The sequence below is a fragment of the Spinacia oleracea genome, chromosome 2, assembly GCF_020520425.1.
Source record: "Spinacia oleracea cultivar Varoflay chromosome 2, BTI_SOV_V1, whole genome shotgun sequence".
Classification (NCBI taxonomy): Eukaryota; Viridiplantae; Streptophyta; class Magnoliopsida; order Caryophyllales; family Amaranthaceae; genus Spinacia; species Spinacia oleracea.
The window spans coordinates 79607413-79630510 of NC_079488.1; the positions used below are offsets into that span (position 1 = coordinate 79607413).

The 23098-nt window shown below is 35.4% G+C and overlaps 1 protein-coding gene and 1 long non-coding RNA gene across 2 annotated transcripts; one reads left to right on the forward strand and one right to left on the reverse strand.

The window, feature by feature from the left end:
* The first annotated feature begins 11655 nt into the window (after positions 1 to 11655).
* Positions 11656 to 14352, forward strand: LOC130467950 (uncharacterized). Its single transcript, XR_008928077.1, has 2 exons — positions 11656 to 12534; positions 13849 to 14352. It is a non-coding gene; the product is annotated as an uncharacterized lncRNA (long non-coding RNA).
* Positions 13905 to 17569, reverse strand: LOC110795011 (beta-glucuronosyltransferase GlcAT14B). The gene is made up of 4 exons (XM_021999982.2): positions 16635 to 17569; positions 14969 to 15044; positions 14771 to 14886; positions 13905 to 14658 (listed from the first exon to the last, which is right to left on the reverse strand). The coding sequence occupies exons 1-4, from the start codon at positions 17188 to 17190 to the stop codon at positions 14123 to 14125; spliced, it is 1284 nt and encodes a 427-aa protein (XP_021855674.2). The 5' UTR covers positions 17191 to 17569; the 3' UTR covers positions 13905 to 14122.
* Positions 17570 to 23098: the final 5529 nt, after the last annotated feature.

Consider the following 23098-nt stretch of genomic DNA (forward strand, 5'->3'; position numbering starts at 1 on the left):
ATGTTTCCGTTTCCGGCAACATCTACGACTTGGATAATATTTACATTTCCGATACGATCCATATTTCCGTTTCCGGTAATATCATCGTTTCTGGAGCATTCTTTTCTTGCCTGTGACGATCTCAGCTCCCACTGAAACCAAGATCCGTCGATTCCGAATATCCATAGATGGAGTATTTAATGCCATTAAATACTTGATCCGTTTACGTACTATTTGTGTGACCCTACGGGTTCAGTCAAGAGTAAGCTGTGGATTAATATCATTAATTCCACTTGAACTGAAGCGGCCTCTAGCTAGGCATTCAGCTCACTTGATCTCACTGAATTATTAACTTGTTAATTAATACTGAACCGCATTTATTAGACTTAACATAGAATGCATACTTGGACCAAGGGCATTATTTCCTTCAGTATATCTAAGCAAGAATCAGTGTCCCAAAACATCTGATGAGCGTAGAAAGATGAGTGGAATTCCATACGCTTCGGCTATTGGATCCATCATGTATGCTATGATTTGTACAAGGCCAGATGTTTCGTTCGCACTCAGTGCAACGAGCAGGTACCAGTCAGAACCAGGTGAGGCGCATTGGACTGCTGCCAAGAACATCCTAAAGTACCTGAAAAGGACCAAGGATCAGTTTCTGGTTTATGGTGGTACAGATGAGTTGATTGTTAAGGGCTATACGGACGCAAGCTTTCAAACCGACAGAGATGATTTCAGATCACAGTCTGGGTTTGTGTTCTGCCTCAACGGCGGAGCAGTAAGCTGGAAAAGTGCTAAGCAAAGCACTATTGCGGATTCTACAACTGAAGCCGAGTACATTGCTGCCTCAGAAGCAGCAAAGGAAGCTGTTTGGATTCGGAAGTTCATCGAAGAACTTGGTGTTGTCCCCTCCATTAAAGGACCAATGGCTTTGTATTGTGACAATAGCGGAGCCATTGCCCAGGCAAAGGAGCCTAGGAGCCACCAGAAGTCCAAGCACGTACTGCGGCGATTTCATATACTTCGAGAGATCGTTGAAAGAAAGGAAATCGAGATTTGTAAGGTTGGAACTGACGACAACGTCGCGGATCCATTGACTAAATCGTTGCCACAAGTGAAACACAACGCACATGTAGCAACCATGGGAATCAAGCATGTTTGAGAATGGCTTTGATTTTCTAAGTATTGTTTTAGAACATCTGTTAGATCTATGTTTAAAACAATTGGTTTAACCATTTCATATTTATGAAATTTATTATTTCATATTCATTTAATTGTGGTTTAGAATTAAATGATAAGTCCATGTGATTCAAATCATTCAAATGGGATGTCAAGATGGATTCTTTGACAAAGAAACACCCATAAGTGAACTTGAATATTGAAGTCACAAAGGATCCCTAATCCAGGTCATTGAAAGGTGGACGACCAATGACCAATGACTAATGAAGATTAGATTGCAAGTAGATTACTTAGTTCTGTTTCTTGAACTAGAGTGACTGGATGTCAGAATCTTTTGCATAGATACTTATTGGATCTTGTATCGGATTGACCATGAGAACGCTTTAAGAGATTAAAGTCATGTCATAGGTAGTTCTCATTAATGGTGATTAGAAACCATTCCGCAGAACATGAGCGATTATGTCTGCTCGTTTGAGAATTAGTTCGCTTTGATACTAGCTAAACGTCGCACCGTAAAAGGAGGCTATAAAAGCAGTTATTGGGCGTACTATGAATCAAAGTGAGTTTTCATAGATTGCAAGAATGGATTGTCCTCCTATCTTTGATAGGATATGGTGTTGTTGTGTAACAAGGCCTCTCGGAGAGTTAGATACTGTAAAATGCATGGCCGTGCTCAGAATGGTTAGGCTTAACCTTCTGCAAAAGTTTGACAGTTGAACTCTGTAATCCGAGAAACACTTCTGGACCTAATAAGGATGGCTTGGATCTTACCTTATGTTCAGTAAGTAACACTAAGCGACAAAGGAATGTGGATGCACACTTGTCTGAATGACAAGTGGGAGATTGAAGGAAACATGTCCTTCACCCAAGGTGCATTAAGTCTAATACCAAGGTTCAGATTAATTGCGAACAATTAATTCAGTGAGATCAAGTGATCGGAACAGCTAGCTGGAGCAATGCTTCCGATCAGTGAGTTCTAATGGATATTGAACTCACAACTTACTCTTGACTGAACCTACAAGGTCACACCAATGACACGTAACAGATCACCGGATTAAATGAATCGGAAATTCATTTAATAGCTTTTCGGGATTTAAGTTGGAAACGTATTATACGATACGACCTTGCATCGGAATCGTATATCGTATCGCGAATATTCGTAAGCTAGGCGAAACGAATAAATCGTATCGTACGACGGTGATTCGTCGTATACGAAACGATAAATAATATATCGGAAATATATTAAATGCGAATACGAAGAGCGGCCCACGAGCCGAGTGCACGAAGCACTCAAGGCCCATGGGCGCGCGCGCTAGGCAAGCAAGCAAGGCAACACAACAGCGTTGGCCCATGGCCGAGCAGCTGTGTGCGCGCGCGGGCCAAGACCACGACACAGCAGCAGCAGCGCGACCCACGGCCCAGCTCGCTGTGCGTGTCCGTGTGATGCTGCGCGGGCTTGCTAGCCGGCCTTGCCTTATGGCTTGGTCGGTTAGTAAGGTTATGTAAATAACCTTATGACCTAATTTCCAACTACTGCAATCACAATTCAGATTACACACAACCCTAGGAGAAAACAGAGAACCCTAATTCTCTCTGTGCCTCCATAGTGTGTTCATCCCAAAAGCAAATCTTTTGATCAATTGTCTAAGCTACGATAATCAAGACGGATCTGATCGTGTCGGTGAACCAAGTAGAGGAACGACAAGTGGAGTTCTTTGTTCGTGTTCGTTGACGGATTATTGTGGAAAACACGCTTCGAATGTAAGTTTGCTTAATCTGTGCTTTATACATGTTTCCTGGCTTTGGGGATTGTTTCGCACATGTTATTATGTTTAACTGTATTCCCCTACAAGGTGAACCGTCCATGTCTTACGATACATGGAGAACCGTCCATATATTACGACATAAGGAGAACCGATAAATCATGACAAAGAGTAATTAATCAACTAGTGCTCCAGCATGAGATGCACAAACATAAATAACAAGGATAGAGAGTAAATGGAGACTATTACAAGGATCAATATACATATATGACGCCATGACAATACTGAAGGAAATAATGCCCTTGGTCCAAGTATGCATTCAATGCTCTAATAAATGCAGTTCAATATTAATTAATTAAACAAGTTAATGATTCACTGAGATCAAGTGAGCTGAATGTCTAGCTAGAGGCCGCTTCAGTTTGAGTGGAATTAATAATATTAATCCACAGCTTACTCTTGACTGAACCCGTAAGGTCACACAAATAGTACGTGAACGGATCAAGTATTTAAGTGAATTAAATACTCTATTTATGAATATTCGGAATCGACGGATCTCGGTTCCAGTGGGAGCTGAAATCGTCAAAAGGAAAAATATGAATACTCCGGAAATGATGATATTGCCGGAAACGGAAATATGGATCGTAACAGAAAAATAAATATTATCCAAGTCGTAGATGTTACCAGAAACGGAAACATGGTACGTATCGGAAAATATTATCGGAAATAGAAATTTTGTCGGAATCGGAAATATTGCCGGAAACGGAAATATTACCGGAATCGGAAATATTGTCGGAATCGGAAATAAATTCCGGAATCGAAAATATTAAATATTTGTTCGAATCGAAAATAAAATCCGGAATCAGAAATATTAAATATTGTTCGAATCGGAAATGAATTTCGGATTCGAAAAACGAATCGGAAGCGCGACGTACGAAACGATCAACGGACGAGATTGCTAGATGCAAGGCCCACCACGAAGCCTGGCCCGCGCAGCAAGCAGCAAGGCAGGCCCAGCGCGCGAGCAGCGAGCAAGGCAGGCCCAGCGCGCAAAAGCGAGCAAGGAAAAGCCCAGCGAGCAGCAGCGCCCACGATGGGCCGCGTGCTGCCAGCGCCCGCCTTGGGCCGAGCCGAGCACCAACGCCCTTTTGGGCTGCGTGGTTGCGAGGCTACATACGACCAACTCCTTGGTCGTTTAGGATTGCTTGATTAAATCGTTTTCCTAATTCTACTCGATTTGAATGTTTGCTAAATCTGAAACACTTAGGTATTTGATTAAACATTAAATTCTAATGGATTAATTTAACTAGAATCCTAATTGATTTAGTTATTTGAATCCTAGTAGGAATCCGTTATTTCCACCCTATAAATACGTGGTTCATAATCACAATTTATACATTACAATTCAATAAGTATTCATATAGTTTAGGTTCAAGTGGGAATTTAATAATTTTTCTAAATTAATAATTAACCTTTCCGAATAAACATTATACCTTAGAGAATATCCTAGTTGGTTGAATCTAAGGCGGATCCGAACGTGCTATGGACTATCTACGGAGGGGCGACATTTAGAGTCCTAAACTTGTTCTTGTTCGGTTCGGGAGCAGCTAGGAAAGACACGCATCACATGTATTTATCCTAAATTATGCTAATTGACTATGTCAATTAATTTGGATTATTCCTAGCTTTATGGTTTTTCCTCATGAAATATATGATTTATATTTGTCATAACCTAACATATACTAATATCCTACATTAGCTATCCAATCCACTGCTCTATTGCCTTCACTGAAAGTGTGCTGGATATTCCATTCATCAAACTATTTAAGGTCTTTGATATCCTTGACAATGTTGTGAAACTTCCAAGAAATGGACTAAGTACTCTTTATAGGATAATGAGCATGTTGTCGCGTTCAGTGGCGTATCTAGGATTTTGAAACAGGATAGACACTTTTAAAAGAAATAAAAACTATATTAAAAAAAAAAATACAATGAAAATGACAATTTGCGGAGTACTAATTACAATGTTTACATAAAATTTACCAATTTCGCCGTCCATTGTTATTTTATAAATTCTAAGATTTTAAGATTATACAAGGTAACTGTATACGGATTACTCCGTGTTATATAAACAAATAACAACAAAACTTTAAAAATATACAAATTAGAAATTAAAAATCAGATGAGAATATGAGATTCAGCAAAGTAGTTGTATGCAATGGCGGACCCAGCTAAGGGCCTGGGGGGCACGTGCCACTCCCGAAAAAAAGAAAAAGAAAAAAAAGAACTGGAATTTTAAATACTTGGGGAACTAAAAAAGGTTTATATATTTGTTTTGCGACAAAGAAACATAAAGGCAAGATACTGGAGTGGTCAGCGAGGAAATTTAGTAATGTTATTGTAACACCCCCAAAATTTGGACCTTTTATATAATCAAAAACCCTGTTTTTATATCGTAAAACAATCGTCCAAACCTTGGGAGTGTCACTGCTACATTTATTCTCCATAGAAAATAAATGCAAAGCAACAAAACAATTTAAACTCATTAAAGTCAAAATTAACTAAGTGGTCTAAAAGGTGCCCCATAAAAACTACAACCAATTCCCATAAAATGAATAACAAAAACCAACTTAAACTTAAACTGAAATAAGAATTGTCTCTTGACTAGGTGGTTATTCTAAGCGTCTCCTCACTCGTAGCCAAGTACCTTTACCAACCTTCAAAAATAAATAGAAAAGAGACAAGAGAGACGAACTCCCAAAAATCAGATAAACTGAGTAATTCCAACTCCATCCCGTAAAATAAATAATTTTAGTTTGAAAACATTTTGAGTATATAAAATAAATAATTAAACAACAAGTATCAATTTAATAATCCATCATTAGTCTTATCACATAAGATCAATATTAATTAAGTGAGGGAAAGAGAACGCTAAGGGTCGCGCGTAACCCTTGAGAATGGCCAAAGTAAGATGAGTACAGAATGTCCCTAGTGTGCACACCCCTCACTAATTAACTATGGGTCTCCGCGACCGCGCACCAATAGAATTAGGAGGAAGACTAAGCAGAAAGTTTCACACATAATAATATAAACCAACTAGAAGCCTACCGGGTCTCCACCAAAGTGCACCGATAGAACAACATCTAGAAGGGCAACCTGTTCCTTACCCTTACGGGCTTTTCCCTCTTAAATTACACTTTACGTTATTAGTGATTTAATAAGACCCATTCACACAAACAACCAATTCAAGGATCGGAACAACAATACAATTAACTAGTCATATGAAACCAACACACAATCAGTTCAACCTTATTACTTGGGGTCAGATTAGTCTCCAAATACGCAAATCACCTCAATGAGTTTAATTAACTATCACTTTACTCCAACAATTCATATCAACACTACTGCCCAAATCCTCATTTGTATTAAAGTTCCTCAATACTAGTACTTCTGTTTGAAAGACAAAAACTTAATCAAATATTCCTTTTTACATACTAAGTATAATTGTTCAAAAATAATACTCTTGTAATAGTACTCCTACTGAATATGCCTATTAATTCGATCAAAATATGTAGTTCATCATATATATAACACTCTATTTTCCTATCAAATAATAACACATAAACATATCCAAAATATATTTCGTAACGGGACCTAAAGATGATGGACATCGAAAATTACCTTGAGCACGTACTCAAACTAGTAGTTCTCTTGCGTAGCCCCCTAAGTATCCTCCAGATGTAATACCCCGAACTTTCAGGTATATATTTTAATGATTATTTTTGGTAATTTAAATTAATTGATATTACAATAATAAATTTCTGATTTTCTAAACTGGTTTTATTGATTTTAAAAAAAAATAAAAAAAAATAAAATTGATTTTAAATACACTAATGAAACCCTAAACCTATCCTAAAGTATAAATATTTGAGCTATACCCATTTTGCCGTGATAACCCCCAAACCCTTGAAAGAGAAAAATATATTAGGTCACCTACACCTTCAACCATAATCAACATCCTATTCTTTATTTCAATCATAAATACAAATTTTGTTGCCTAAATAACAAAACCCAAAAACCTCCATCATTCATCTCTCTTTGGTGCCCTCGTGTTGTTTTCCTGCCAATGCTAGCTACCCCGGCGAGCCAATAAACTAAATGAGGTTGTCGCAGGTTGTATCTTCCCTTGTTCCATTTTGCATCTCCTTTTCAATCATACAGTAGCATATTTTTGAGAAGCATCTATAGCAATCTATCTAATTATTTATTTTAGTTTGAGCCTTGTGTTGATTTGGTTTAAGAAATAAAGAAATGATTTTGGGCGGAATTTATGAACTTCAATTGTTTTATGTTTTATGATAGAAATTTACATTATTCTTTTGAAAGTTTTAAATCAATACAATAAACCTCGTTAACTCTTGGTCGTGAGAAATTGGGCCCTTCAAGTTGCATTATTCTAGTAATTGAGAGTCGCTACTCCTTGTAAATAAAGGTTAAAGCATAAGTCTAATTTAGGCTCGTTAATTTTGTGCAATCGTAGACGGAGGATACTTAGGGGGCTACGCAAGAGAACTACTAGTTTGAGTACGTGCTCAAGGTAATTTTCGATGTCCATCATCTTTAGGTCCCGTTACGAAATATATTTTGGATATGTTTATGTGTTATTATTTGATAGGAAAATAGAGTGTTATATATATGATGAACTACATATTTTGATCGAATTAATAGGCATATTCAGTAGGAGTACTATTACAAGAGTATTATTTTTGAACAATTATACTTAGTATGTAAAAAGGAATATTTGATTAAGTTTTTGTCTTTCAAACAGAAGTACTAGTATTGAGGAACCTTAATACAAATGAGGATTTGGGCAGTAGTGTTGATATGAATTGTTGGAGTAAAGTGATAGTTAATTAAACTCATTGAGGTGATTTGCGTATTTGGAGACTAATATGACCCCAAGTAATAAGGTTGAACTGATTGTTTGTTGGTTTCATATGACTAGTTAATTGTATTGTTGTTCCGATCCTTGAATTGGTTGTTTGTGTGAATGGGTCTTATTAAATCACTAATAACGTAAAGTGTAATTTAAGAGGGAAAAGCCCGTAAGGGTAAGGAACAGGTTGCCCTTCTAGATGTTGTTCTATCGGTGCACTTTGGTGGAGACCCGGTAGGCTTCTAGTTGGTTTATATTATTATGTGTGAAACTTTCTGCTTAGTCTTCCTCCTAATTCTATTGGTGCGCGGTCGCGGAGACCCATAGTTAATTAGTGAGGGGTGTGCACACTAGGGACATTCTGTACTCATCTTACTTTGGCCATTCTCAAGGGTTACGCGCGACCCTTAGCGTTCTCTTTCCCTCACTTAATTAATATTGATCTTATGTGATAAGACTAATGATGGATTATTAAATTGATACTTGTTGTTTAATTATTTATTTTATATACTCAAAATGTTTTCAAACTAAAATTATTTATTTTACGGGATGGAGTTGGAATTACTCAGTTTATCTGATTTTTGGGAGTTCGTCTCTCTTGTCTCTTTTCTATTTATTTTTGCAGGTTGGTAAAGGTACTTGGCTACGAGTGAGGAGACGCTTAGAATAACCACCTAGTCAAGAGACAATTCTTATTTCAGTTTAAGTTTAAGTTGGTTTTTGTTATTCATTTTATGGGAATTGGTTGTAGTTTTTATGGGGCACCTTTTAGACCACTTAGTTAATTTTGACTTTAATGAGTTTAAATTGTTTTGTTGCTTTGCATTTATTTTCTATGGAGAATAAATGTAGCAGTGACACTCCCAAGGTTTGGACGATTGTTTTACGATATAAAAACAGGGTTTTTGATTATATAAAAGGTCCAAATTTTGGGGTGTTACAGTTATTGTCCTCATTGGTCATGGGTTTCGACTCATAGATTGAACGAATTTGTGTTTTTTTTATTTTTCTTTTTAAAAAAAATACTCATCCTATTAAAATGATTTTTCAATTAAAAAATTGGGTAGACAAATAGCACTGTACATCCGTCCCTGGTCGCGTTCAGGGAAAAGCTATGTCCCATTTCCTTTTATATTGATATTATCATCATATTGATACGTACTACTTTTATATTTTTAAGCACCTTTTTTTCCTCTTATATTTTTACCATGTAACATAACCACTTGTTTCTAATCTCATGTATACAAACACAAAGGATAAGGTAAGTCAATAGGTAATGAAGGAGTAGTCGTATTTTTTCGGAACCATCAATTGCCTGTTGATTTAGTGGTGATTAGGGCTGAACTTGGTAGGAGGGATCGTGTGTTTAATCTCCCGCAATAATAATTGGGAGGGGACGGAAACATATCCACCCAAAACACGCCCCAAATTCGAATTAGCCTTGAGATTGAACCGGGTGATTAAAAAAAAAAAAAAATCGAAACCAAAATGCCCAAAAGTAACTTATCCACATACTCCCTCCGTCCCTTAATACTCGACCAGTTTTGACTTTTTGCACTATTCACATAATTCATTTTGACCCTATTTTATTTATAGTATATGAAAACGAATGTTAATATATAATATATTGTTGGTTTCATCTTAATATATACTTTCAAAATATTAATATTTTTATAAGTTTTAATAATATATAGTTAAAGAAATTGGTGGTCAAAATTATGCATTGACAAGCGTGTCCGATCAAAACAGGTCGAGTATTAAAGGACATAGGGAGTACTAATTCTTCGTATTGTTTTTGTAAGTAAGAAATACAATCATGAGGTTGAAAGGTCCGTATAATTCTTACTAATAGGTCAACCTTAATTTGGTCAAATCACCAGCCTCTATTACAATCGAATCTAAAATAGAACTTATACTACTCTATACTTTTTTTTTTGGATAAATACTGCTCCTCTATCCTTTTTGTTCTTTACGTATTTGGTTTAGGATGTCTAATTTTTATTCTTTACATTGAGAATATTTCCGAATATCACAATTTGTGTACTTTGCAAAATAACTAAAATAATCTTATTAGTTGTTAGATTAGTCAGTGGATTGAAATCCTATTTTTTTAATTTTTTTAATAAAGAATAAAAGTTGTTTCCACTTTATCCAAAAAGATAATAGATATTGGATAACGTGAAAATATGAAATTTGCATTTTCAAAAATAACTACTTAGTGTCCTCGGCGATGCACCAAATAGCAGAAAAATGGATGAATTAGATAATTATGTAATTCGTTCTGAGTCTAACTAATTTGTTGCATTACAATATATCTTGCTTTGAGTATGGTTTAATAAATTTTATCATGTAAGGATTAATAACTTGTAAAAGCAATGACTAATTAATGATGTGATACTATTAAGAAATGATTCAGATTATTTTTCTAATTATATTGGACTTAATATAATTTTGGACGTATAAGAAACAACAAAATGGGTTGTGGCATAATAGTTAAAATATGTGACTAGCAAATGTGGCGAGATATCATTTCTTGTGTTGGAATTTTAATAATGATATAGATACTCCACTCCATAGTAATCTATCTATCTATCTATCTATATAATTAGAGTAGAGTGGTGTGTAATGAGAGTTAAGCAAATTCCCAATACTCAACTCTCAGCTATGCCACATCATACTCACTTAAAAGGCAACCTATTGATTTACATTATGCATCAATCAAGCAAGAAAAAAGGAAAATTAAAACTACTAATAAAAGGGGGAAAAACTATAATAAAAAATATTGAATGAATGGAATAAAATTACAAATAAAAAAGATTTAAAAAAAAAAAAAATCAAACATTCGTTGTAAAGGAAGGGGCATATTTCAATCTGCAAATCATGTTTTGAGTTTGCGTTCCATCAAGAGTGACATGTGATATAATTCTATATGCAAATACAAATGTGTACGACATAGTTTTAATAATTGAAGACATAAAATTCAAATTATCGACAATTTTGATTTTCTTAAAATTAAGTTGCAAATCTCATGTAACAAAAAATCGTTTTTGAAATATTTATTAATCCAATATGAATTTCCAATTTAATTTAGTCCCGAATTAAAATTTGGTGAGTATCTAATCCAAAATCCGAATTAAATTAACTTTTTTATCTAATATTTTAAATAATGCGGTAAAAATTAAATTAGAAAATTGGCTCAATGTTGGCCCAAAGTACGCAGAACAATACCGACCATTCAATAAATATCTATATTGTAAAAGCAAAGTAGTGAAGCACGAAAGACTCACAAACCCCAATCTTCAACTCATGCACCAACTAAAAGGAATTCTAAAGACATTAAAAAAAAAGGTTAAGGTTACATATCTTCAGAAAGGAAATTTGAATAATATAAATATGATGATTGACTATTTAGAATCAAATCTTCAAAAATTATGAAATAAATTGAAGAATAATTCCAATCAACCTAATAAACATAAAAACCTCCACTTTTTTAGGTACTCCAAATAAGCTTCAAAAAAACCAATCAAGCAAAATTTAAAATAAAATCTATATCATCTAGAAAACAGTGAGGAAATAATATAACTTCGATCTCTAAATGGACCATCACACATTACTATACTCTCCAACAGGATAATCCAAATTAATAATGTAATATTTCTATAAAAAAATGGACTAGGTCAAATAATTGGTGGAGTTAAATTCATTGTTGTATCAAAGCAGAACACCAGTGTTAGAGTCGTTATCCAGATGTATCAAAGCAGAACACCAGTGTTAGAGTCGTTATCCAGATCATATGATCGTGTATAAATTTAGCAAAGCGATCCTATCTCAAGAAAAATCACATAGATGATAACGTACAAATCACATTTACTGAAAAATATTTACCAATAGTGGAATGGTAGAAGAATAGTTTCAAAGTTTCGATTTATTATTTACTGTTGTGATTTTCTTGAATAACATTGATGTTATTGTTTAGTGTCGTAATTCGGATTTTAAGTATAATACAAGTCCAAACATATACTCCATAGACATACTATCACACAAAAAAAGTCAGATAAACATTCTTAACTTTTATATTGACTTAGCAGTTTTATGCTTTTGTAGATATCTCGTGCATTAGCACGGACACACACTAGTTTATGATTATAATAGATCCCTTACAAAAATATTTAGTTATTCAGAATGAGAGTCTGGTTGGATGGAATTTGCATGGAATAGACAAATGGAGTTGGGCTTAAGTTTCTTTATCTGCAATGATGGACTATCCGACAGTTTATCATTGCCAGTGTGGCCCAACGAAGTACCATGATTATTTTTAATTTTTGAACATCAAATAATACTTCGTATTTTCTAATATCTTAAATTCTCAGGTCAAAGCCTCAAAGGGGCCAGGGAAAAAGGTCTTATTAGCAACTCTCTCAAGCAAGTCATCCTTCAAAAGAAATGGTGAGGTTTGAACCTGTGACCTCAAAGTTACAAGATGAGTTCTTTACCATCTCCGACGAACTTACTTGATTAACGTGGAATGAATAGGCATCAAGTGGAAATGACATACGGAATACTGTTGCAATACACAAACTAGCATATGTAGGGCTGGTATAGATAGTTCTTGTCACCAAATATAGAACGCAAATTAATTCATGTACCCGTGCTAGACTAAACCTTTCTTTTTGGTAGGTGTTGACCCTAAAGTTTTGATGATGACAAAGCAAACTCCTGACAATTGGTTAAGTTATGTTGCATAATAGGTTCCGAGATCCTTAGAGGGATAATGCTAAGTTAAGGAGATCCTGAGTTGGATAAACTAAGCAACGTGGAATATAAGCAAGTAATTGATCCATGTCAGACACTACATTGAAGAAATAATCATTAAGCAAGACGAGATCCTTAGGCGAGTTCCTAAGGCGAGATCCTCATATATTATGTGGATACTCGATGTTCCAGAGAAGGAACAAATTGGGAAGACTTCGAGTGAAGCTTCTAAAGGTGCAACATGAAGACTACAACATATGAGTTTATGTTTAGGATTTATGTAAGTATTTAATATTGTTTATACGTAATTTGGAACGAAAGGAACCTAAGTATTTTGGTACGTTTTAAATTGAAATATATTAACTGTAATTATAAAAGAGTTTTAAGTTGGAAAATCTTTGTTAATAAATAAAATGAATTTAATTAATAAATGTAAACATAGGATTCTGTTTTCATTCTCCTTGTTTCTCAAGCAAAAGATTTTCCATGATCCTTAAAACTCTCCCACGTATTTCTATTTAAACGTGCATTTAGTGTTTTGATTTGGTCTCCCTGTTTCTCTCCAACTATGCCCATGTTACTGAGCAGTAACTGTTAGTGGGAAGTTGAGGAGAACATGGGTACCCAACCTTAGGTAAAACTCTCCTATAAAAGGAGAAGAGTTTTGGCTTTTCAAAACACAACTGATTTCTACAAAATCTATCTTAAAGAGCTTAAACGTTTTAAAAGAATCAGTTGGCAAAATAGAGTGTTCCTTGAGTTCCTTATTATTATAAGCTTTATTACGTACTAGAATCTATCTATCATATTGTATTTTGGGTTTAAGGATTGAGTGATCCTTGAGTGACTTAGAGTTAAGTCAAAGAGAGAAAGATTGACTTAGAGTTAAGTCAAAGAGAAACAGAGCGACTTAGAGTTAAGTCAAAGAGAAAAGGAGCGACTTAGAGTTAAGTCAGAGAGAGAAAGAGGAGCACAGTAATCGAAGGGGATTGCTGTGGGGAACTCGTGTTCGAGAGGAACTCGAGTTAAAGAGTGTATTTGTAATAGAGTTATTGCATTAATACAAAAGAGTAGTGAGGTTCTTCTTGATTAGGGTCAAGAAGGTTCCTCCGTTTTATATCTTTCTTCGCTCATTGTTCTCAGTCTCTTTATTGTTTAAATTCCGCAAGAAACTTACTCAAGTTCCCAAGAAACAATTCACCCCCCTCTTGTCAAGTGTTCCTACTGAACTATCAGTAGGTTAGTACCCGGAGTAAAGAAAAAGGGTATTTCCTATATTATGAAGGAAACAGAGATTCGGAGAAGGACTATACCATTGAATGAATATACAAACACCAATATCAATGTAATCCATCTGTTGAAACTGATTTCACATCTCAAAAGAGCTAATTGAAAGAGTGAAAGATGAAACTAACCAGTATAAATATTTATATATATCGATTTCTTTATTCTCTGTCCGCGCTCTGGATTCATTTGAATCAAGAAAAATCCGTGTCAAGTGGAAGACTAAGAATCATAATGGTATTGAAGTGCATTGCCTCGGATGAAAATTTTCTTCTGATAATAACTTTGTGACAAGGTGTTTGAGCCTCTCTGCACCGGGACCTGGTCTAAGTTCAGCAGTGCTATTTACCACTGCAGAAGATAAAGAACCGACTGTACTGTTTGCGTTTTCTCTGACTAACCATTTTCCAGGCACAAATCCATTGGCATCACAACCCAAAAGCTCAGAATCGATCTTATCCATCACAGCTTCTTTCCTGCCAAATTTCCTGGCAAAGGGGGCGTTGCTTTCCACCATTCTTTCATAGTCATCAACTGTCAGAAAATGAGGATGTTGTTTAGGAGGGTTATCCCATGATATGAAATGGAGGTCGTGGTTTACTGTCGTGTTCTTAAACTCCTCAACATTGCAGATAACAGTGTGAAAATAGCCTTCAGGTGAGGAAAGAAAGTTGGCATAATACATTAGAACTGTCCTTGGGAGGTTATCCCAACCCCATAGGCAATACTCAACGAAAGGCCGAGAAAGCATCATCCAAGCAGAACCTGAAAATGAAAGAGGTTATCCCAACACCAGTTCACTTTACTACTTTTTTTCTGAGATTTTCGCTGTTGAAGTATAAAACTACACTTCTGGATTTTTACGACCAAAGTATACCTGTGTATAATTTAAATGCTGTAGGAATGCCTCTTTTTTCAGGGACCCAAAAGACATCAGATTTTTGCGAGCTGTAAAACCCAGGGTCGATTAGAACAGGTCGTGCTCTCTGAAACCTGTTAAAAACAAGAGGAAAATCACTAAGGTTCATGAACTGTTGGGTTGAAAACACAGAGAAGAAAAGATCCAGCCACATACTCTTTCCACCCAATGTCACTAGTATGCTCAATAAAATTAAGTTCTCTTGGTATGGTTGATAATGCATGCAGCAAATCTGTTGCACAAGTTCGGAAAGAAAGTAGGAAAAAAAAGAACTGTCAAGGACCGGATGATGGACTACAAGATCCATTAAAACGATAGGTAACAAACAGCAAGTTGTAATGTAGTGTATGTATGCACTGTCAAACTCAAACCACGCCATGTCTAAACACTGAAAACGCAACTTGATCAAGATGTGACAAGCTGTCACACTTCTGATAATTTGTCTTCATACAACATGTTCAAAGGTTGAATTCGGTTATTTCAAAAAATTCAACAATTCCCCTGCTTGAAATGAAGAGTTAGGTACCACTCCTAACTGGGCTCCTGGCTACCATGTAAACAAATGTACCGTTTGCTTTTAGTTGAAACTTGCGAGTTTATACCTTTACCACAGCCAAATATATCCTCGGATTAACTCGTATTCTATCTTGTTGTTTAGACTACACAACAAACCATGTGTTCATTTTTAGTCCAACATTTTACTATAACATGGAAGATATGATGCCTAGATTGCCTACCCACCGATGCACGTGAGGCCATTCATTCCCTTCCCTGACTGACAGCTTAACTAATCACTAACAATAAACTACAGCCATTAAGAATAATTACTTACATAAACATTAGTATAAAAGAGAATCTACACTATATATTATACCAAAGATAGATACTCTAAAAGAGAATATATGTACTAAAAGAGAATATAATACCATTACCCCTCCAGGCTCCACCCAAAAAAGGTGTCAATGTCAAAAGAGCTACTCCCTCCGTCCCGGAATACTTGACCTGTTTTCCTTATCGGGCCGTCCCTTAATACTTGACCTGTTTCTAAAAATGAAAATATTCTAACAATATTATATTATTTCTCACTCCACCCCTATTAACCCACCTACCCCCTACTCCATACAAAAAATAATTAAAAATTCAACCCCTACTCTCCCCAACCCCACCTCTTAACCCACCTCCCACTAACTACATTAAAATAATACCCCACTATCAACTACTACCTATTAAATTAAATAAGTCAATTCAAGTCCCTTAAACTCTGTGCCGGTCAAACCGGGTCGAGTATTCCGGGACGGAGGGAGTATTGTATATCAGCAAAACTGTGAGCATCCGACACTAATACTTGAGGTAAAACGAAGAGTCCGAATAACATAGGGTAAAAGAGCTATACTTTAATTGTATATCATTTGTATATCATTAAAATTGTGAGACCCTAGATTTCTAGCATTGAAATGGCAGGTTTCAACTTTCCAAAATAAGCTCCAATGTTAAATCAAGCTCAAGCATTAAACATTGCAATAAATACACATTAATAATGTATTGAAGTAATTATCACTAACTACCTTGCCATTAAAGTGCACCTCTAATTCGTACAGTTCACAACATGGAGTAGCACATTGCAGAAATTTTGATCATTCCATTTCAGCAGTCGAATTACCAATTCAAAAAAATTCACCAATCCATAACTTTTTTTTAACGATTAGGAAAGAAAACCAGACGGAGAATCTCAATCGCTTATCCAAGACAAGTAATAAGACAAACACACCAAGAATAGATTAAAAACATGCCAATTATACGGAATACCAACAGAACAACATACCATCCTGGGTGACAAGAGGATAATCAGAAGCACTCAAATTGATGAACCAATCCCAAGAACCACCTTCCTTGAACAAAATAGCCATAGCATGAAGTGTATTGCTCACCATAGTGGGACCCCTATAAGTAACCAAATTGCTCTTAGACACAACTCTAACATTACCCACCTCTCTGAAAACACTTTCCTTCTCCACAAAATCCATCAAGTCCAATCTCTCATCGGGTGGTGCCTCCAAATCAAGATGAACTGCGTATTGATTTAATGGATGATACAGAGCTTTTAGGGTTCTTTTCAAGCTCTCACCATCACCCCTTGAACCAGAGATCAAATAAGCAATTTTGGGAACTGGGTTTTGTGAAGTGGGTGAAATCTTCAACTTTGATTCTACAAAATCTGGGTTTTCTTCTGGGTTTTTGTGATTGGGTTTATGGGTTTTGTAGAGGGTTTTAGAGTTGTATGAAGTGAAAATAGAGAGTAAAATTAAGAACGGGAGTAATAATAGAATAAACCATTTCTTCTTTTTTTGGATTTGGGTAATTTTGTTGCTCAAATCCATGTTGATTTTGTTGCTAATTCTGCTAATTGCATTGGAATTTGGAGGTTTAATTAATTGAAAAATTGTGGGTTTCTCTTTTATTTTTTGGAAAGTTAGTTGTTGGATGGGTATTAATTTGTTGATTCAGGTGAAATGTATGAGGAATTTATTTGGGGAAGTGGGTGAGTGGTGTTGTTGCGAGAGGATTGGTGGTTGAAAGGTGAGATATAATTTTTTTAAAAAATTATTGAAATTTTGGGAAAATTGATGGGGGAAATTATGATGTTCTTTCTTTTGCTACTGTTGTTAATGATGATGTGCTGATTTTTTGAGTCAATTGATTGTTTAGTTGGGAGGAAGAAAGATAAAGGGCTAGAAAAAAGGTGGACTCTTTAGGGGGAATATATTGGCAATGGTAAAGTACTGAAGTATTAATGAGATTCTCTACACAAAGATAAAGGTTTTTTTTTTCCCTGTTCCCCCTCTTGACGAATGAGTCATAAGCGCAATTTTTTGTATAAATTATAAGGGGCGGAGGATTCGAACCTGAAACTTATCACAAGTATCGTTGATTCTTATACACCCAAGTGTAATAAAAAGAGGTGTATTCGGCTTCAACTGGGAGGGTATAGTGTAAAGCGATGTATGCACATCATGACAATCACTCGCGTAGTATAGAGCAGTGTTCTCCCTTCCGTACAGGTATGAGCCATACCCACCTCCTCCTAGGCTTCTAAACCCAATACCTTGGGAGTTTTAGGTATGAGTTTAAATCTCTTAATTTTTCAACCAAATACATGGCCGATATGAGTTTAAACCATTCTAAACCCATACCTTATACCTAAAATCCGCGAACCAAACACCCCTAACACAATCATATCAATTTTTTGATTGAGACTAACAATTTTTATATATTTTTTTTAGTTTGAGTTTTTGACTTAGGAATTGAGACTAGCAATTCTTCATGGTAGACTATAATCACGTCTTGCCAACTAAATTACTTAACGCTGTTTTATTTAGTATTTTGCTCGTGTAATTTAGTTTAAAGAGACATTCTTGAACCCTAGTACACGAAGATTGATTATGGTGTTTTATTAATTACAACAATCATATTTTTGTTGGAGATGGTTTATGTTGTATTAGAAATATGTATGCATATATGGTTGGCGATGTCAATGAAATCATAGGCAACCTCACACTCCACTTAGAATAATCTTAAATTACAGAGCCTCTCAAAATCCCAAAAGTACCCTTAGTGGTTGACATTTTGTCATGTTTTTTTCCTAATGTACACGTGTTCTACAAAACCGATAGTGAGAGATAGCTCAGCTTGTTAGAGCTTTTATCCCGGTTTCAGATGATTCTGGAATCGATTCTCATTCCCGTCATTGTAGCTCATTCATAACAAAAAAAATATATATATATGTTCTACTATTGATCTTTGTCATTTTTCTGAAAAATATCTCCCGATTATAATTGTTGTCACTTAAAAAAATATAATTACCATTTATAATTTAATTTTTCACAACCTTTTGCGTGTCCCTGACAATAAATATTATTGTAAATGCGGCTTACTAGGCATATAATAAAACAAAAAGTTACTCTTACATGAATTATTTACAACATTAAGTTATTTTATATAAAAACTAGATTTTAGCTCGTGCGATGCACGGATTCTATTAAATTGTGACGTTAAAATAAAAATCATATATATATATATATACATATATATATATATATATATATATATATATATAGCAACTGCTATATTTTATATATTAGATTAGATTGGTTTTTGATTTTGGATTGAATTTTATTTTAGATTTATTTTTTAATTATTATAATGTTTGATTTTGAATGAAATTGTTTATGCGTAATAAAAAAATAAAAAAAATCTACGTAGCACCTAATTATTTATCTAATTTTTTTAATTCAAAACTAATTTTGAAGTCTTATTTTTCATTGACAGAAATCATTAGATTTCCTACGTGACGCTCTAATATTGAATTAATGTTTGATTTTGGATTGAATTTTATTTTAGATTAATAATTGATTTTGGATAAATTTTATTTTAGATTTATTTTTTAATTATTAGAGTGTTTGATTTTGGATGAAGTTGTATATATTAATCTAAATATCTATGTGGCACCTAATTGTTTATCTACGTGGTACTCAGCATTTTTAATTCATAAATAATTTCGAAATCTAATTTTTCATTGGTCAAAACCATTAGATTTCCTACGTGGCACTTTAATATTGGATTAATGTTTGATTTAGTATTGAATTTTATTTCAGATTAGTTTTGATTTTGGATGAATTTTATTTTGGATTTGTTTTTTAATTATTAGAGTGTTTGATTTTGGATGAAGTTGTATATATTAGTAATTAATTAATTAAAGTATCTACGTGATGCCTAATTAATCATGTACGTGGCACTCGATATTTTTAATTCAAAAATAAATTAGAAATCTTATTTTTTATTGGCCGAAACCATTAGATTTCCTACGTGACGCTCTAATAGTTCAGCAAAAATGACTCCTTTATATGCATGAGACCTGATCAAAAGGCCGGCCGGGACGGGTTCGGGTCGGGTCGAGGGCATAAAAATCTACCCATTATGTCGGGCCGTGCCGAATTTTTTGTACCCAAAACCCGCTATTTCGGGCCAAATAGCGGGCTTTTCGGGTCATTTTCGGACCAGACCAAATTTATAACTAAAATTGTTGTTTTATGTTGCCCAAAGCCCGCAAATTTTTAAAAGTTCGAGCCTGGCCCGAAACCCGGGCCGAAAATTTCTGCCCAAAACCTGGTAAATTTCGGGTCGGGTCGGGCCATCGTTGATCAACTATATATATATATATATATATATATATATATATATATATATATATATATATATATATATATATATATGTGTATATATATATATATTTAATTCAAAAATAAATTAGAAATCTTATTTTTCATTGGCCGAAACCATTAGATTTTCCAATATCGTCGTTAATAAATTTTGGGTGACTTCAATGAAGTCTGTTTTTCACATGAGAAATTTGATGGTAGACCTATTAAAAATAATAGAGCTATGGCATTCCTTGATTGTATGTTTAACTGTGGTTTGGTTGATTTGGGTTTTTCTGGCCAAAAGTTCACTTGGACTAACAAGCGTAAGGTGGGTCCTATCATGGACATCTTGATAGAGAATGGGCTTCTGTTGAATGGATGGAAATGTTCCCTTCCGCACACTTAAAATCCTGCCCCGCCTAACCTCTGACCATTGCCCTATTTTGCTTAACTTGTGTAACCCAAATCGAGTCCGAAAACCCAAGCCTTTTCATTTTGAGCCCATGTGGTGTTTGGATTTGGATTTTGATAATATGCTGGTGTGTGAATGGTCTAAGGCTGGAAAGAATTTTTTCAAAAAATTAAACGATCTTTCTTTTATTTTAAAATGCTGGAATAAATAAGTTTTTGGAATGTACAAAAAAAGAAGGCCAGAATCCTGTCAAGGATCGAGGGTATTCAAAAAGCCCAAGGCCCAAATGGTTTTTCAACTTTCTTGTTTGACCTTGAGGCCAATCTCCAAAAGGAACTCCTCTCGATTTTGCATCAAGAGGAACTCCGGTGGATGATGAAATCAAGGAATAATTGGCATATGGAGGGGGACATAAATACGACTTATTTCCATAAATCTGTTGTGGTTCGCAGGAAAAAGAATAAGATTCTCTCTTTGAATTCGAATGTTGGTGAAGATATTTGTGATCCTAAGCTCTTGTCTGATCATATTGAAAGCTATTTCCAAATTCTCTTCACATCTTCATTCTTATTCTCCCCTGAGTGTGCAATTGGTCTTTTTTTCCGTTTGATAATCTTAAAATTGGCCTTCCTTTGACTATCTGTGGTCTTCCCCCCTGAGTGTGAAATTTGGAGCGCAATTTCTATGATGAGATCTTTTAAAGCTCCAGCCCCATATGGGTATCACCCTTTATTTAACAAGAAATTTTGGGATATCATTAGGGATGATTTGGTGCCTTTTATCCAGCTGATTTTTCAGAATAGAGTCGTTCCCCATGAGATAAACCATCTATGATCGCGTTAATTCCAAAAATAGAAGATTCCTCTTCCATTTCGCAATTCCGACCTATAAGCCTCTGTAATACTGTGTACAAAATCATTACCAAGGTCATAGCTAATAGGTTGAGAGGCTCCCTGCATAAAAGGATTTCCCCTAATCAAAATAGTTTCCTCCCGGCAAGGGGCACAGAAACAGATGTTATCATTGCCAATGAGATTCTCCATGCTATGAGGGCTAGAAAGGGGGTTAAGGGTTGGTTTGTGATTGAATTAGATCTTGAAAATTCTTATGATAAGCTTGAATGAAGTTTCATTAGAAGTGCTTTGTGTTACGATTAAACCAAAATTAGAACAAACTTATCTGATTTGATGAACCGAATGAAGAACAATTGTTTCGTCGTGGACACCCACTGTCCTAAAAGACGATTCCGCGCTACCTCCTGGTGCAGTACAACAGAATGCGGTCGCCCTCCAGGATTAGCGCAACTTCGACTTTGTGTGCACTCACAAAACCGGATGGAGTCGGAACATATGCCTAAAACCGAGAGCAAGTTTTGTGAGAAAGAATGATGTGTTTTGAATTTCTGGAAGATGTGTTAGAACGATTTCTGGATGTGTTTGAACTGAAATGAAGTTATGATTTAAGTAATCAGAATGAAAGCAAACCAACAGATAGAAATGGATGAATCAATGAAGATTGCAACAACAAAAAACGGTCATAAATAATCAATGCTGTAACGGACGTCATTAAGGTTAGGGTTGACCCTAAAAACCCACCGCACGCCCGCGAACCGCATTCCTAAGAGCCCAAGTACTAAGGCCTAAGGCCCATGACCTGAGCCCGGCCCGGACCGGCGCGCGTGCGTGTGTGTGTTATGTGTCCACCCATGCCACTCTCACACTTTCTTAAACAAGAGTTACACCCATTCCCCAATTAATAAACAAGGAGAATATGAAGAGTTTTTCCAATGTGGGACTCTCTAATTTTCACTCTCTTTTCTTTGTGTTTCCAAATGAGAATTTCCAACACTTTGTTAAGGTATGGGTTGGATACTAATTCTGTTTCCCTCATTATGTCTTGTATTTCTTCGGTCTCTTCCTCTGTGCTTATTAATGGTATCCCTTCTGATTCTTTTTCTCCTACTAGAGGAATTAGTCAAGGTGAACCCCTCTTCCTTTATATTTTCATTATTTGTATGAAGGTATCTCTTACGATTCATGAAACAGTCGAGTATCTCCTCTGGGTTCCTTTTAGCATGGGTAGGAAAAAGGTGCCGATATCCCACCTCCTTTTTGCAGATGATATTATGTTGTTTGGTGAGATTTCTAAAGGAAATATATTAATTCTTAAGCAAATCTTAGATACCTTTTGTGAGACATTGGGCCAGACAATTAGTGTGGAAAAGAGCAAGGTTTTACTCTCCAAAAATACGCCTATTAGTGATAGACAAATGTTTTGTGGGGATTTGAGTTTCCACGAGGCAAGTGACATTTATCCATACCTAGGTTTCCCCCTCTCGGGTTCAAGACCTACAAAGTCTACGGTTCAATTCATTATGAGCAAGATAACTGGAAAATTTGACTCTTGGAAATCAAATTTTCTTTCTAAAGCTGGTAGATTGTGTCTTATCTCCTTCACCTTTAATATCGTGCCTAATTATTGCATGTAATATTTGCTCTTGCCGGACTCTATTTTAAAAGCGATTAATAGTTTTTTAGCCAGGTTCTTGTGGGGTAAGGAGCAAGATAAGAGGGGGTTGCTTCTGTTAAAATTGCGAGACCAAAGGAGGAGGGAGGGTTGGGGATCAGGTGTGTGAGTGTTTTGAATAGAGCATATATCCTTAAGATTTGGTGGAGG

What these genes read in the sequence shown, in the direction of transcription:
- LOC110795011 (XM_021999982.2), bottom strand. Translation starts at nt 17,190, where the DNA reads ATGGATTTGAGCAACAAAATTACCCAAATCCAAAAAAAGAAGAAATGG. An exon ending in AGTGACATTGGGTGGAAAGA is followed by an intron (nt 14,887 to 14,968) that starts GTATGTGGCTGG and finishes TGTTTTTAACAG; the next exon opens with GTTTCAGAGAGCACGACCTG. An exon ending in AGCATTTAAATTATACACAG is followed by an intron (nt 14,659 to 14,770) that starts GTATACTTTGGT and finishes TTTCATTTTCAG; the next exon opens with GTTCTGCTTGGATGATGCTT.